Source organism: Struthio camelus, chromosome 6 (assembly GCF_040807025.1).
Source record: "Struthio camelus isolate bStrCam1 chromosome 6, bStrCam1.hap1, whole genome shotgun sequence".
In the NCBI taxonomy this organism is placed as follows: domain Eukaryota; kingdom Metazoa; phylum Chordata; class Aves; order Struthioniformes; family Struthionidae; genus Struthio; species Struthio camelus.
The window spans coordinates 6,972,532-6,986,576 of NC_090947.1; the positions used below are offsets into that span (position 1 = coordinate 6,972,532).

A 14,045-nucleotide genomic window follows, 5' to 3' on the forward strand; every position below is an offset into this window, starting at 1 on the left:
GCCTGGTGCTCTTTAGCTTAATGCTAGTGGTTTGATTTGAGAGTACTTTGATTTTTTTCTCTCCTTTCCCTTTTTCCCCTGAAAAGGGAAAAAAAATTCTCAAAACTCAAAAACCCCTTTAAAGTAATTTGCAAATGGTATTCATTGCAATTTAGGAAATTTGAAAGTGTACCAGAAGCATATATAGTATTTGAGGGAATGTGATCAAGTCGAAACACGACACTTCTGTGTGCGAATTTTATGCTGCCTTTTTTTTTTGTTTGTTTTTGAAATAGCCTCTAACTTTATATAGATGTGAAATAAGCAACTTGTCCCCAAGCTTCTCATTTGTTTGAGCAGTAGCTGTACTGTGTGTGGGCATTTCCTAGCTGTCAAGAGTAGTCATCCATTATTAAATCGCACAGGTTAAAGAAGGTAGATGGTTAAGACAGAAGTTTTAACCTCATTACTCGGTATGCTTAGATAACCCACTGACAGATCTTGGGATCTGAGAGATCTTCTTGGGGTTCCCAGGGAAAGATTTAATGCGGGAGCTCGCTCTGGAGTTCATAGTAAAGCCACAGAGAAAGTGTGGGTTTCAGAGAAGAGGCAGTTCTCTCTCCGTTAATTTTAACCTCAATTCGCTAAAGCTAAATCAAATCACTTTTACTTTAAATCACAGAACGGTTGAGGTTGGAAGGGGACCTCTGGAGATTATCTAGTCCAACCCCCCACGTCATTTACCGTTTGCTAAGGGAGGAGGCACGGGCAGGTGAATCCATATTCTCTTGGATTTAAAAAAATCTTGTGCCTGTTAGTTCTTTTAAGATGAATTTGAAAACGTTGTAGTTACGAGAGCGGAAAGACACAAAGTGGTGTGTCAAGCTGATGCTGAGAGCGCTGTCTCAAGAGCCTCACAGCAGGCTCACAAGAGCCTCACAGCAGACGCGTGTGGGAGCAACAGAAGCTGGACGCCGCATACAGACAGTCCCTAGCGTAGGGGACCAGAGGACGTGGCCCTTCCTGTTTTGCTTGGTGTCCTGAGGGTTAAGGAGAAAGTATCCAGACTGGTACTTCTCAACTCTTTTTTTTTTTATTTCCACATCCGCCCTGATTGTTTTTACTTTGAAGGTGCAAACTTGCAGTTAAGAGGGAGCCAAGACTCACAGACAGTGAGTTAGCTTTTCTTAAGATCTGTAAATGATGAACTCAGAAGTATTGACCCCTTACAGGATCTGTGGATTGAAAATTACTGCGTTAGGCAATTGCTGTGGAGATCAAAAGAACTGAAGATATTAGATGGAGGAGAAGGTACTCAACTAGTAGACAGATTAAACAGAGAAGATTGGGAATACTGTGCTCCTGGCACTTCTGCTGCTGCTCTCCTGTTGTTTCTGGATTTATTCTTAATCAAGAACAGCCGGTAGCTTATCTTGCAGGCTTCTGCAGGCCACATCCAAGTAAATTTCTTTTGGGGTATTTTTAACTGTCTCCTAAACAAAGTTGAAAGTAAGGTGTAAAACAAAGATTCCTGCACCGTGGGCTGCGAAATGGTAATATACGTTATGGCAGCACAGCTGCTGACCGGCAACGGGGAAGGGTCCGACACTGGTCTTTTGATCCCAGAAGTTTGGGAGCCATCGATCCAAACCACCTCACGTCACAGGCAAAAGAGATTGAGTAAAAGCAAAGAGTTCTTGTTTGCAAAGAGTTATCAGGGTATTGTTTTTATATTATGTGAACGGTGCCCAGTGAGTGAAGAAGACCTGGATGCAAAGCACAGGAAAGGTTGTAGGAAACACTTAGAACTTACAGCTCTCTTTTTAAAGCGTTAGCCTTGGTGATTGTTTTCTAAAGTGCCTTTGAGGGTGTATATAACATAGTTAATGTAAGTTTATATACAGCAAGCATTGGATAAAATAACATATTTCTCCAAATAGTAACCCTGAATTTGTTGCAGAGTGTTTCATCATGTGGTCAGCTTTGCCAGACTTTTAATAGGTAGCTGCATATCTCCCGTTTGACACTGTCGTTGACTCATTTCAAGTTTCTAAAAAATTGGAATGAAAACCGAATGTAATTAAAAGAAATACTTAATTCCAGAGCAGTTTAAACCAAAATCCAGCCACAGTTTTAGGAGAGTGGGTGTGGGGGTGGGTGTGCGCGCGTGCGCTTTTTAAATGCGTCCTTCCAGTCATATGGCTTATGGTCGTGTTTTTCAGCTTAGGCAAAGTTAGATATTGAACTTAGGGGGCCTTATTTCTCAGACTGATAGGATCAGAAATGCAGCGAGGTATGAACATCTACTCCCCGGAGACATTAAAGCTTTTACTGCACTTGGAACAACCTCTGTGTGACATAAAGAAAAAACAGATTGTTCTTGTGTGACTCACGAGGGTATCTCTCTGGTCTATCCGTGCTCTGTAGATAATTTGCTTTCTCTACGAAATCTTTGAATAATGTTGAAATGATTTAAAAAATGAAATACCTGACAGAATTGCTATATGTATATGATGTCGTTAAAATGAGAAAATTTACATGGCCCATGTTATTTTCAGGTTTGCTGTAAACTGCGTACAGTAGCTATAATGACACCAGCCCTCAGAGAGGCAGCAACAAAAGGTCATGGTATCCACTTGTCACCTTCTTTGTCCTCTAGAGCTATGGAGTCTGATACAACTTTGTGCATGGAAAATTCCAGAGCAGTGGAAGAGGCGATGCGAGAGGATCCCATCGCACGGATTACGTGCTCGGTCCTGGGGTTCCCCACTGCTGAGCCCAGCCTCAGGAATGATCTCTTCAGTGGGCAGCGTTTTGGTTCTCCACAGTCCTCCAAGCACTATCAGTCTGTCTTGTTAATGAGTACCAATTCTGCGTTTAGCAACAAAAGCGGTAAGCGAAGGCAATCTGGAGAGCCGGACTGCTCCGTGATGAGGAATTCCTTACGTAATGGTGCTGACACATCGTTCGGGCAGGTTAGTCGTTCACAACCTGAGCAACAGGTCAAGGGGGAAACTTTTTCAGAGACCACGTCTCCGAATTTGGCAGAAACGCATAGACTTTTGGATTCAAGTGTAACCGAATCCAGTACCGCAGAAGAAACGCAGCTTTTAAGCGGTAAATGGTACAAGAAGAACGGGTTTTTGGGTAGGGCTCTGGAAGTCTGTGCCGAAACAAAAAAAGGGGATTTATTACACCAAATCCTTCACAGGCCTCCAGAAGGGATTTTGAGCTGCACCCGGGAGGAGGTGTATGCTCGCTTACTCCAGTGTGTCACTAAGCAACAAATGGAGATCAGTCGCGCCAAAAGAACTCAGAAACGTTTACAAATGCTCCTTGCAAAGCATGTTATCAAACACTGCGATCAGCAGCTGAAATGCTTTGTGAAACATCAGCTACAAAGAATGAAGGTTTTCCACGAAGCAGCCAGGTTTTCAGACAGTAGCTCCCTTAGGTGTACGGAGGGTTGGCCAGAAAACAGCGTGGCTACTTCGGAGGATAGTTCCAGTAAAGACGTACAGAACGGATTTTGCGTTGCGCCGGGTGAAATCCGGGGGTTTGCACTTTCTGCCGGAGGGCTGCTGTCTCGCGTGGAGAAGGATCTGGACTCTGACGCAACGTGTAGCAGCTCAGACGAAGATTGCGATGAGCAGACTGCAGGAACGACTGTGGAAGCGTAAGTGTTAAATTAACTGCTAGACTCATGTGCTTCGTGGTTATAAGTCAAGCCGGAAAGGTCTAGACCTGCAAATTCCTTCTTGTGTGAGTCCCTTACTCAATAGATAGCGCTACTGAAATCAGCAGGACTGCCTGCGTGAGCTAGGTTTGGCAGGATCCAGGCAGAAAGTAAGAACTCCTAGTTCCATCATGTAAAGAACAGTTACTTTACTAGACTGTAGAGAGCTAGATATTTGTAGTCTTATCTATCAATTTGCATTGCATTAACACCACCAGTTATTTAATACTAAGATGATGCTATAAATTAAATAGAAGTGCTCTAAATGATATTTTTGCCTGGTATAAAAATAATTTTATTCTTGTGAGGTATTAAGAATTAGTCAATATCAGGATTTTAAAATCCACTGCTATGCAATAAAGAGTGAAAATGATCCTCTAATGCCGATGTCAACCCGTCCAGTGTTTGGGGGAATGTAACACTGAAAAAGCTAGCTATCAGGACAGTGACACGCACAAAAGAAATTTCTACGCGCAGCAGCTCAGTAGGAGCCTCATTGCACCTACGTTTCTAGCCTTTGAAGTCAGGACCGTTTTTGTCCAAAAACTTTGTTTTTTAGACTTAACGTTTCCTGATATCTTATTATAGTCTCTGCTGTTAAGAAGTATCTGGAGAGTATTAAGAGGGACACTGAAGTTTGAGGGGAGAAATAAACATTAACAAAAATTCTTTTCTTGGTCTGTTTCTTGCAAAGCTTAATGTTCAGTAGAGATCAGGGAAGCTTCATCATAAATTGCGCTGTCTGAAAAGAGCTGTGCCCTATTACGTGTTTATTAGCTTCAGGTATGAGAGCTGCAGTTTAGCAGGGTTGTAGTTTCAAATCGCTACTGCATTTTGTTGAACTCCGTAGGTCTGGAAGACAGATGGGGAGAAAAAAAGCAAAGTACAAATGAGTGTTGATTTTCTTTTACACGTTGTCAGAATGGTAAATGCTGTACTAAAGACTAAACCAAAGCATAATGGATTGCCGACTAAGTTATGATCACCCTAAAGGTTTGAGTCTGCAGACAAATTCCGTTCTCCTTCTGAAATATTTTTAATGGAAAAACGGCATCATTGGCTCTTCCCAGCATAGCAGAATCAACATCCTTCTCATAGCTGATACGGCTGAACTTCTGAGTAATAGTTCTGCCGCTGAGATTCTTATCTTGTGATTACATAAACTGAATAGGAGAAACTGATGAGAAATGGATTCTGATTCTCAAAGGGCAGTGGGTAGTCTAAAACTTGGATTGAGTTTTTACGTGAATTTTTTTTTCCCCTTCTTGCCAAGGATATTGCAGTTTCCAATTCTGATGTTCCTTCACCTTTATTTTGTCTTCTGCCTTTTCAATTGCTTTTGCAGTTATCTTTCCACATAAAGCTTACTCAGTGTGTTTTGTTGCACTGAGCCAAAAATCCACTGAGGACTATTAAATACAAAGACACCACCTCTGGCTCAGGAAATCCCCCGGCTGCCATGTGCTGGAAGCTGGGGAGTATCCTGGAGGAGTACTGCTCCATGCCTGCCTTATTGTTAGACTTCTCCTGGCCGCTGTTAGAGAGAGGAGACTGGGCAGATGATCGTCTGCCTGACCGAGTGCAACCCGTCCCCCCCCCCCCCTTTTTTTATGTTTTTACTGTAAAACAACAGCCCGGCCGCAGGTTAGCAGTGTGCAATAGCTAAGGCCCGGCTGCCTTGTAAATGCAAGTCACCTGTGTTTGAGCTGTGCCCTGGGACCAGCCAGCTCAGGGTTAAAGTACCACCTAATTTAAGCTGAAGTTTTGTTTTGTTTTGTTTTTTTTTTAAATCTGTGTGCATAGGCTGAGGCGATGCTTGAATTAACATTGCAGTGAGGACAGGCTGTCTCTCGTTTGAATTTATCACTTTCTTAAGCTTGGAGCGGCTTTCTTCCTTGCTTTACCTTTCCAAGATTTGTCTCTCTGGCTGAAGGCTGTGCTTCTGCTAGATGGCAAAGGTATGTCAGCTACTGACCAGCCCAGTTGTTGGGATTTGCCATTTTCTGAGCTTTAAGGTCCTTTGAATGGCCTTTGAGCTGGACAAAAGAAACAGAAAAAGTTAGGATCCATTTTTATTTCTTGCTAAGTCGATTTATGCTACTTTGAAATGCCTTTCTCTCCTAGGGAACCGACTCTCAGCGCTTTCCAGAAATAATATGATTATGTGGGTGAGAGAAAACTCACTTCCTTGCTTGTGACTTTTATTTCTCATAGTGAAGACTTTTGCTGATCTGGGAAGACTCTTCCTTGCTGTGACGTTGTTCTTCATGTTCAGCGGTAGAAGTTCTAAGCTTCTGTTAATGTTGTGATGAGCGGGGAAGGGTGTTCTGGTTTCCTGTCACTCAAATGGTTTCTGTTGACCTTTTGTGCCATCACTGGGTGGTATGCACCAAAAAAGGGGTCTGATCTTGGAGGAAAAGAAATAGACTGAAGGAAACTAATTTCCGGTTTACTGAGTGCATCTAACTCAAGCCAATAATTGTGACTATGCTTTTTTTTAAATTTTTTTGGGCAATGCAGTGTGCAAGGGGGAAGGTGTTTCTAGTTACCACACTTACCTGACAACAGTCTGTGCCCTGTCAGAAGGGTGAGAGGTTCTGGTTCCTGCTCCAAGTTCTTCATGATAGGAAAAAACCTGGAGGTGTCTTTAGCATTTTGAACCTGTTCATTCTCATTATCGTGAAAAGATTTTTGCCCAATGAGTGTTGACATAAGCTCTGCTGAGCTCTATCTCACTGCTTTGTCTCAAGTAAGATTGTCTTCAGCCATCTATTTCAATACCTATACTGTTTAGCTGTGAATAGCTATTATAAGACGTTTGGACCGTTGGCTCGTCCGTGACGCCGTTACATAGGTGTTGCCCTCAGACGAGGGATTCTTGGTCTCCTAGTGAGCTCAAATCTTGTGGTTGATAATTGACAATACTTACTGAACTTCTCTAGTTTCTAGAGTAACTGGAAAGCCTCATGCCACTTCAGGAGCTCAGTCAGAACACACGTGGTCTTTTGTAGTAGTTCCCACAGAGAAATGTGAAAAAATAGTTGGCTCTTTTCAGGAATTTTTATCATTTTGCTACTACTGTCAGCTCATGAATGTCTTTAATGTGTCACAACTTTCATGGAAGGTTTCTTAGGCAATGAACCAAATCTTCATCTGTATTTTGTATTAAATTCTAGTACTGTTCCAGCTTTTGGGAGAGGAAATTCCATGAGATGCTACGTAGGGGACGTGACAGTATTCCTGTCTGGTTTCTCAAAGGCAAGTGTTAGGTTCCCTCCAGACAGTAACCAAAACGGATGGAGGGCCTAAGGAGGACATCACACAGCTGAGTGTAAGTAGTTCCCTCAGGACGTCACCCCTCAGATCGGCCACCTGAAGTTCAACATCTCACCAGCTGGACTTACTTGGAACTCGTTCTCGTTCTTTGTGGTTCCCGATGATCAAGATTACCCATACAAATGGATACATACTGATTTCAGACAAGGTGATTTGGGGGAGGATACTTGAACTTTGTCAACAGCACAGCTCTGCTGTGGACACTGCATATCATAGCTTTCTAGGCCTGCTCTGCGTCCTTATCCATGCATTTTATGTGTGCTCCTGATGTGGTTTGAAGTTCTGGTTGTTTGCAGTTGCACCACGAAGAAGGCCGATGCTGGGATGATGTTAGGTGGGAAAGCTTGGAAGTTGCAAGGTTAACAAAAACTTCTTCTTTCCTGCATTAAGTGAACGATCTTTCAAGATCAAAAGATAGGTCACTGCGATCCTTTGAAGGCACAGCTGCTCGTGCCGTCAAATAGTAATGTATGTACCCGATTGATAAGTGACAAAAGCTTCTTACAATACAGTTTTCTGCAAAACAAGTAGGTGTCTGTCTAGTCGCAAAAAGTCCGGCTTGATGTGCCTTCCTGAAGCAGTTCTTGGGCAAACAGTCCCCTGCTCTGTTTTCCCCATCCTCCTTTCCCCCATTTGAATTCAGTCCTTTTGCGTCATTTGGTGGATTTTTTTCTTCTGAAATATTTTTATGCTTTCCATCTGATTTTTGCAAGACATGTTTTACTGATTATCTTCCAGCAATTTCAAGCCTGACGAAGAAGCACTGTTACATTTTTTCCATGCCCACAGGGTTTATTGGGCCTGGAAAATTTTATGATGAATGTGCAGAGATAGTAAATCCCCCCTGCCTTTTTTTAATTTCTCTTTCCCTGCTCTCGCCCTTGGATTTCCAGTTGGAAAGAGACAAGATGGGAAATCTGCTTTGAGTACAGATACTTGGCAGCGGGGGGAGCGGTAAGGGGGAGAGAATACAGGAAGGAAGAAAATATTATGACTGTTATCTTCAGATCTAATCTGTTTGTTCTAGATTATTGCCATTTTTCCTAGCATTTTTCTCATGGCTAATTGAGCAACATCAATGCAATTCTCTGGGCCGTACTACAGAAGGCACTGCTTAAGGGCTGGGGTTTATTGCCTGTCTTTGAGCCTTATTATAAGGGGAAGCTGTTTGTTTTTACAAGACTGGGTCCTAATTTTCCACTCGGAGCTGTAGTTTCACTTCATACCTGATAAGAGAACTGAAGTCTGTTTTTTGGGAAGGGGAGAGGGAGAGTCTGCCAAGACTAAATACTGCTCTCTGGGTTTTTTTGGTTTTTTGTGTGTGTGTGGTTTTTTTCATGCACAAAACCCCAATTGTTTCCTGTTTTTAAGGCCTGTTTAGTTTACAAGTCTGGAAAATGTCTTATTTACATACAAGATTAATGTGAGACCTTTGAATAAGTATAGACTCACAGGTGCTAATAATACACTGACTTTGAAACATTTTATACGTTGCTTTTTCATGAATTCCATTCTCTCAGTTCTTGGCTCCTGTCACTAGGATGTGGGAGAAGAATCGTTACCAGGGAATGAAAGAAAAGCTAGCTTTATATTCCGTTCTATTTTCGTTCTAGAGATACATGTATTATTTCAGAATATACTCAGCTTTACTCGGTTGGATTTCGATAAGATGGACTTACAACTCCTTTAGGGTCCCACATGCATTTATTGTTTTCATTTTGCGGCCTGATGTATAGCAGTAATAAGTTGGTTTTGAGCAAGACTGACTTCTTGCAATACCAGAGTAATGCTCTTGTGAGTGATGATCCTGATTTCTAACCTGTAATTACATTAATATTTTTGCAGCTGCTGAAAGCAGACTGAAAGATTTCAATGTAAGGCAGAAAGTCTGACAAGTCATAACCTGCAAGGGAATCTCAGAGCTGGGAATGTCAAAGCTCACGAGGTAGATAACTGTTGAATGCATATTAAATAAAAACTTGGCAGTTAAATAAAAACTCCTGAATGACAACTGAGTACATAGTCAAGACAGTAAAAGAGAAAATCTAGTAATCAGACACATGTACATACATGATAATCTCGCACATTTTATTAAATGGTAGATTTTTGGTTCTTGATGTGAACTGCTGATTAATAAGTATTTTATGTCTAACTTTTTTACTTCTGCTAAGCCATGAAATGTGTGTTTTTTTTTTTTTTAAGATTTGTTTACAAATAACGATGAACTATCTTTGATAAAATCGTGTAAAATAAGAAAATCATTACTTAATTTTGTAAATAACCTTGATTTCACAAGAGTCTACTTCAAAGGGATACATCCAGTGCCTTTGAGAGTCAGTGTACTTGGGTCCCTCCTGATTCAGGAAATCATTTAAATGCTTTCCTTTTCACATGAAATAAAAAGTGTGCATAAAGACTTCCCAAAATAGGAATGCTCTCCTGTAACAGGGTTTCATTCATATTGCTAAATATGGATTAGGAATGTGACTTCAGATGTCAAATTTAAATATACCGACCTATGCTCTTTTTTATTTAAACTGAAATAGCTGTAAATGTATTTTCACTTTTGTTGTGAACTTATTTTCCTCCAGACATTTTACCTAGCAGCTCAGTTCTGGATCAACTGTTCTAAGTTTTGTGCTCAGAAAGTCTCCTGCACAGAAAAGAAGAAGCTTTGCGTCCGTCTCTTGCATCGAAATCTGACTTGTCGTATAGAGCTAGATGGAGTGAGTTGCAAGCTGGGGTTAGGTGCTCTGGGAATGCCATACCCCCTCCCTCCCCCCTGTAAGAGTGCGTGTGCAGCTCTCGCGACCAACTTGCCAGTGGCGAGGCAGCACTGCTAATGCTGCTTGGATAATCTTTCCATTCTACGTATCTTTAAAGGATTATACTGTAAGCTCTCTCTTGACTTTTGTTAAATAGGAGATCCAGTTGTCGCACTACTTCCTTTCTTTTCCGAGAGCAGTTGTGTAATATTTATTTAAAGAGAATTTCTAGGCTTCTGCTCCTGGGGTTTTTGGTTGGGCTACTGATGCGTGCCATTGCAAAAGCAAGAAGGGAAGCGTCTTTCCAGGTAGCCCTGGTGTTCCTGAGTTTTTCCCTTGCATATCCGCACTACCTGCTTTTTGTCTGCTCCTTGGTGATCTAATCTCAACAGCATGCTACAGGTTAGTGGAAGAAGCTGGGGGATCTCATGCACTCTTACAGGGTTTGTTTTTTTTTTTTTAATTACTTTGACCAAGTGGTATTGGCAGAGATGCATTTTGCAGATTTATTTTTTTTAATTATTATCAAAAGAGGAAAGGTGGCTGCTTATTTATTTCCACAAGTTTTTACTTCTTGTGCAGTTAATGTTCTAACTGACCCCCACCTCCAGCAACCGATTTAGCCTTTTACCATAAACAGCTCTGAAGAGCTGTGTAAACAGAATTGAAAAGTACCTAGCGGGTCATAAAATCAGCCCTTGGGAAAGTTCAGCGTGGAAGCAGATAGCACTGCTTTAAGAATCTGAAATTGTAGTTTCTTTTGTTGAACCCTAAATTGAGTTAACGATTCAGCGTAGCTGTAACAATTCCATTGTTAATACAAGACAGGTGATAATTGTGGGTTTCTGTGCAGGAACCCCAGGGCTGGCTGGCGCTCGCTGGCCGAATGACACCTCATTAAGTTAGAGGATGCAGTTTCTCAGATAAGGGAGCGTATAGAGCTCCAGCGTGATTCTCCTCAGGAACTTTCTCCAGACATTTAAAACTGAATGGAGCGTGCAGTTACTTTCCCTTTTGTTTGTTTATATTTTCCATTAGCTCCTATAGGCTTTTTTTCCCCGGGGATTGGTTTCCCCTTTCTTCTCCTCCCTCTGCACCTTCCAAACTGATTTGTGGAAGGCATAAAAATCTGACTCTGTTGCTATTTTCTTTCTCCCCAAGTAGTTCTGTACCGTGAAGTTTCTTTTCAGGGGAAAATGAGTTATAATTGATACCTTCAGCTATTATTGCGTAGCTCCCTTAGGCCTCATTGGCTCCGCTGAAGTGTACAGCAGGATAACGTTTTTCAGCTTGGGAAAACAAGGTGCGTATTATGTGTCGGTATCAACCTACGTTATTGGATGCGATTCTGAAAGTATTAAATGGCAAGAGGACGTCAAAGACAGCGGGCCTGGGCGCGGGTGCCAGAAATTGTTGTGATAAACAGTTGCTGATGTCTGCAGACGGCAGGGAGAAGTGTAACCCATCTATTCAGAAGCCGTGCAGCGTTTCGGGGGAAAATCCCTGCCAGGTAGAAATTTCTATTAAACGTCAAGACAGAGAGGTTTCCTCGATGGCTTGAGAAGAATGACCTGACCGCGGATCTTTGCAGAGACAGCGGTACAGTTCTGAGCCCCGGAGAGCCTCCCTGGATTGATCCTTGTCTCAGCACCTAGCTTGGTTTGGTGCCGGTTATCACAAACCGGCCGCACGTTGCTCTCTGCCATCGTTCTGCTGCGAGCGCTTAGGGACGGTCTGAACAAAGGCTTACAGAGGATCGTTAAGAGTAAATGGTGTTTTGTTACATCGTGTTGATCAGGTGTGATAGCACACGAGGATGTTTGTTTGCATCTTTTTTGCACTTTTTGGAACGCACAGGAGACATCGAGTTCATAAAACAGCACTCGCTCCTTTTTCAGTTATGTGAGTATTATGGATTTAACAGTTAACTGGTCCAAGGAATTAATGCCTCAGCAGCAACCAGAGGTAGTTCATTCTGAAAACGAACATTAAGTAGGTGTGCTGGAAGAATTAGTCCTTGAAAAGCATTTACAGGTCATTTCATGGTTGGGCGTGTTTGTTCAGCCATTGCAAGTGTTGGAAGCTTATTTGGGAGTGGGTGCGTGCAAAACCTACATAAGACTATCTGAAATAGGTGCACTGTCTCTCTCGAGTCACATCATTTAAATGTTTGATACGATACCTTCTCCTACTTTTCCTTCTCCTACTTTTCGTAGGTGTTATCTTGTTAAGTGTCAGTGTTTGGAGGGGGAAGAGAAATGGGCCTGCTGAATTTCACTAACGTGTTGTCAGAACGTAGCAGAAGCCCTGCGCTCACCTTAATGGCGTGCAAAAAAAGGTTGGTATTCAAGGCAGCCGCTTTCTGAGCGTTGCCATGTGTTCAGTCACCGAGAAGCTGACTGTAACGCTCGTGTAACGTTAGGGCCGGTTCGGGCAGTTCAGACTTGCAGCTCCGGTCCTCTGGGACCCTCGCGGTACTAGTTTGCTGTTTAGCGTTTGTGATGCGGTGCCACATGGTAAATATGAACCGTTTTGTATCTCCGTACAACTGAGTGAGCCTCCCGAGGGAACTGGGGGATGTATGATTTTTTTCCCCTTCCCCCCGCCCCGGTGTGTCTTAACCCTCATGAATTTCATCATGAGTCATATGGTGTCTGGATGGGGTTTAAAGTTTCTGGACAAATTTCTGATTTTTTTTTGGCTTTTCAATTTCCAGAGTTGTGCCCTTCATCAAAATGATACACGTCTGCGGTTATTTCCAGTGATTCCCACCAAGGAAGACAATTAGCTTTTTACCCTGACGGTGACCTGTCTGTAGTTTACGAGTTGCTTCTTGCTCCCAGATGCTCATGTGGAAGGTGCTGCTGCGGGACTGGTGGCTCCCAGCGAGTCGGGGAGATGAGCCGGCAGGGAGGGCTGAGGTTAGGATCATTAGGTCACTTTGGGACCGCATCTACCACGGACCCAGTCCGTAATCTCAGCGCTGAGACTTCAGACCAGCCCATAGACTGCTCTGAGAGCTCTCCCGATCACCTGATGGCATTTTGGGATGCAGCTTCAGTGGTGAGGAGCATTGGCCACCTCTTCACTAGTCCATGTGTTATGAGAATAAACAAGGATTAGGAAATGATGCATTTGCTATAAATTAGCCTGTGGAGGCAACTGAGTAGGGAATGCCAGAACAGCGGGGATTAAACCGAAGGAAACTTGGCATGGCATAAAGAGGAAAATACACTGTGTTAGGAGATGGAGGAGGAAATACAAGTGCAAGAGGATGTCAGGAGCAGCCGGTGTTACGTTTCATGCAGAGTTTGGGAACTGGAGAAGTTGTGCCCGCTGGTGTGGGTGCCTTGCTCTCTGCCTGGTTCATCTGCACACATACTGTAACTTGACAATTATGTTATTGCTTATAGAGGAACTGCTTTTCAGGCCTGTTGTGTTGTTTGCTTATAGAAATAAAAATTGCCTAAAGGGTTTACATGCCCTGTAGACTGCAACCCCCCTACACACAGAGAACAAAACCAAAAAAACTGTGCGCCTAGCACAGCAACTTTGGTAGCAGTTCCCCTTTGCACTCCGTTAGGTTGCCTGGTTTTGTACTTGGCACAGACTGACTTCAGCTATCGGGAAGGCATAAGTCTCGCCTAATGGAGGCGTTGGTAGAAGGAAATGCTTATCAAAATTGCTATTGCTTTCTCTGGTACTGGTTTGATTACTTAAAACCACAGTCTGTTCTCAGTTCTGTTTTCTGTTTGGGGGAAGGTAAGAGTGCGGAAGGGCTCACAGAGTTGAGAGGAAGGATTCGTATCCTGTAGCATTCATCTCGATAATCTATCAAACCTTTTTGCAGTTCAAGCAATGGTACGGACTGTAATAGCAGTGTATTATTTAAGGCTCATCACTTGCCTCTTCAGTCTCAGCAAAAGCAAGTAGCTTTAGTGAAATGCTTACGTTGCCTCTGCTGGTGTCTGCAATCCCAAATTGAATTCTTTCCCACGCTTTGGGGTGATACAACGCAGTCTGAATGTTTTCTTCCCAACTGTACTTTTGATCATACTTTGACTTTCTGCGTTAGTGTCTCTGCTCTTTGTGGCTTGTTGTTTCTTTTGCCTTTATTTGTTTCCTCTCTCACAAGTTGCACGGGATTGACCTCTTGCAGCTCAACCCAAACAGACACGCAGGGCAGTACCTCGCCAGAAAAACTCTCTGACGCCGTTTCAACCTGTTTT

General features: G+C 42.8%; 1 protein-coding gene across 7 annotated transcripts in view; it reads left to right on the forward strand.

The window, feature by feature from the left end:
- KANSL1L (KAT8 regulatory NSL complex subunit 1 like) overlaps positions 1 to 14,045 on the forward strand; it is a 64,938-nt gene that overhangs the window by 3,543 nt on the left and 47,350 nt on the right. For 4 of the 7 annotated variants that reach the window (XM_068947918.1, XM_068947920.1, XM_068947919.1 and 1 more), the window contains exon 2: positions 2,538 to 3,655. In XM_068947918.1, coding sequence (XP_068804019.1) covers positions 2,568 to 3,655 — 1,088 coding nt within the window. In that variant the 5' untranslated portion in view covers positions 2,538 to 2,567. The remainder of the gene's footprint in view (positions 1 to 2,537; positions 3,656 to 14,045) is intronic. The other 3 variants (XM_068947921.1, XM_068947922.1, XM_068947924.1) reach the window with 1 other exon arrangement.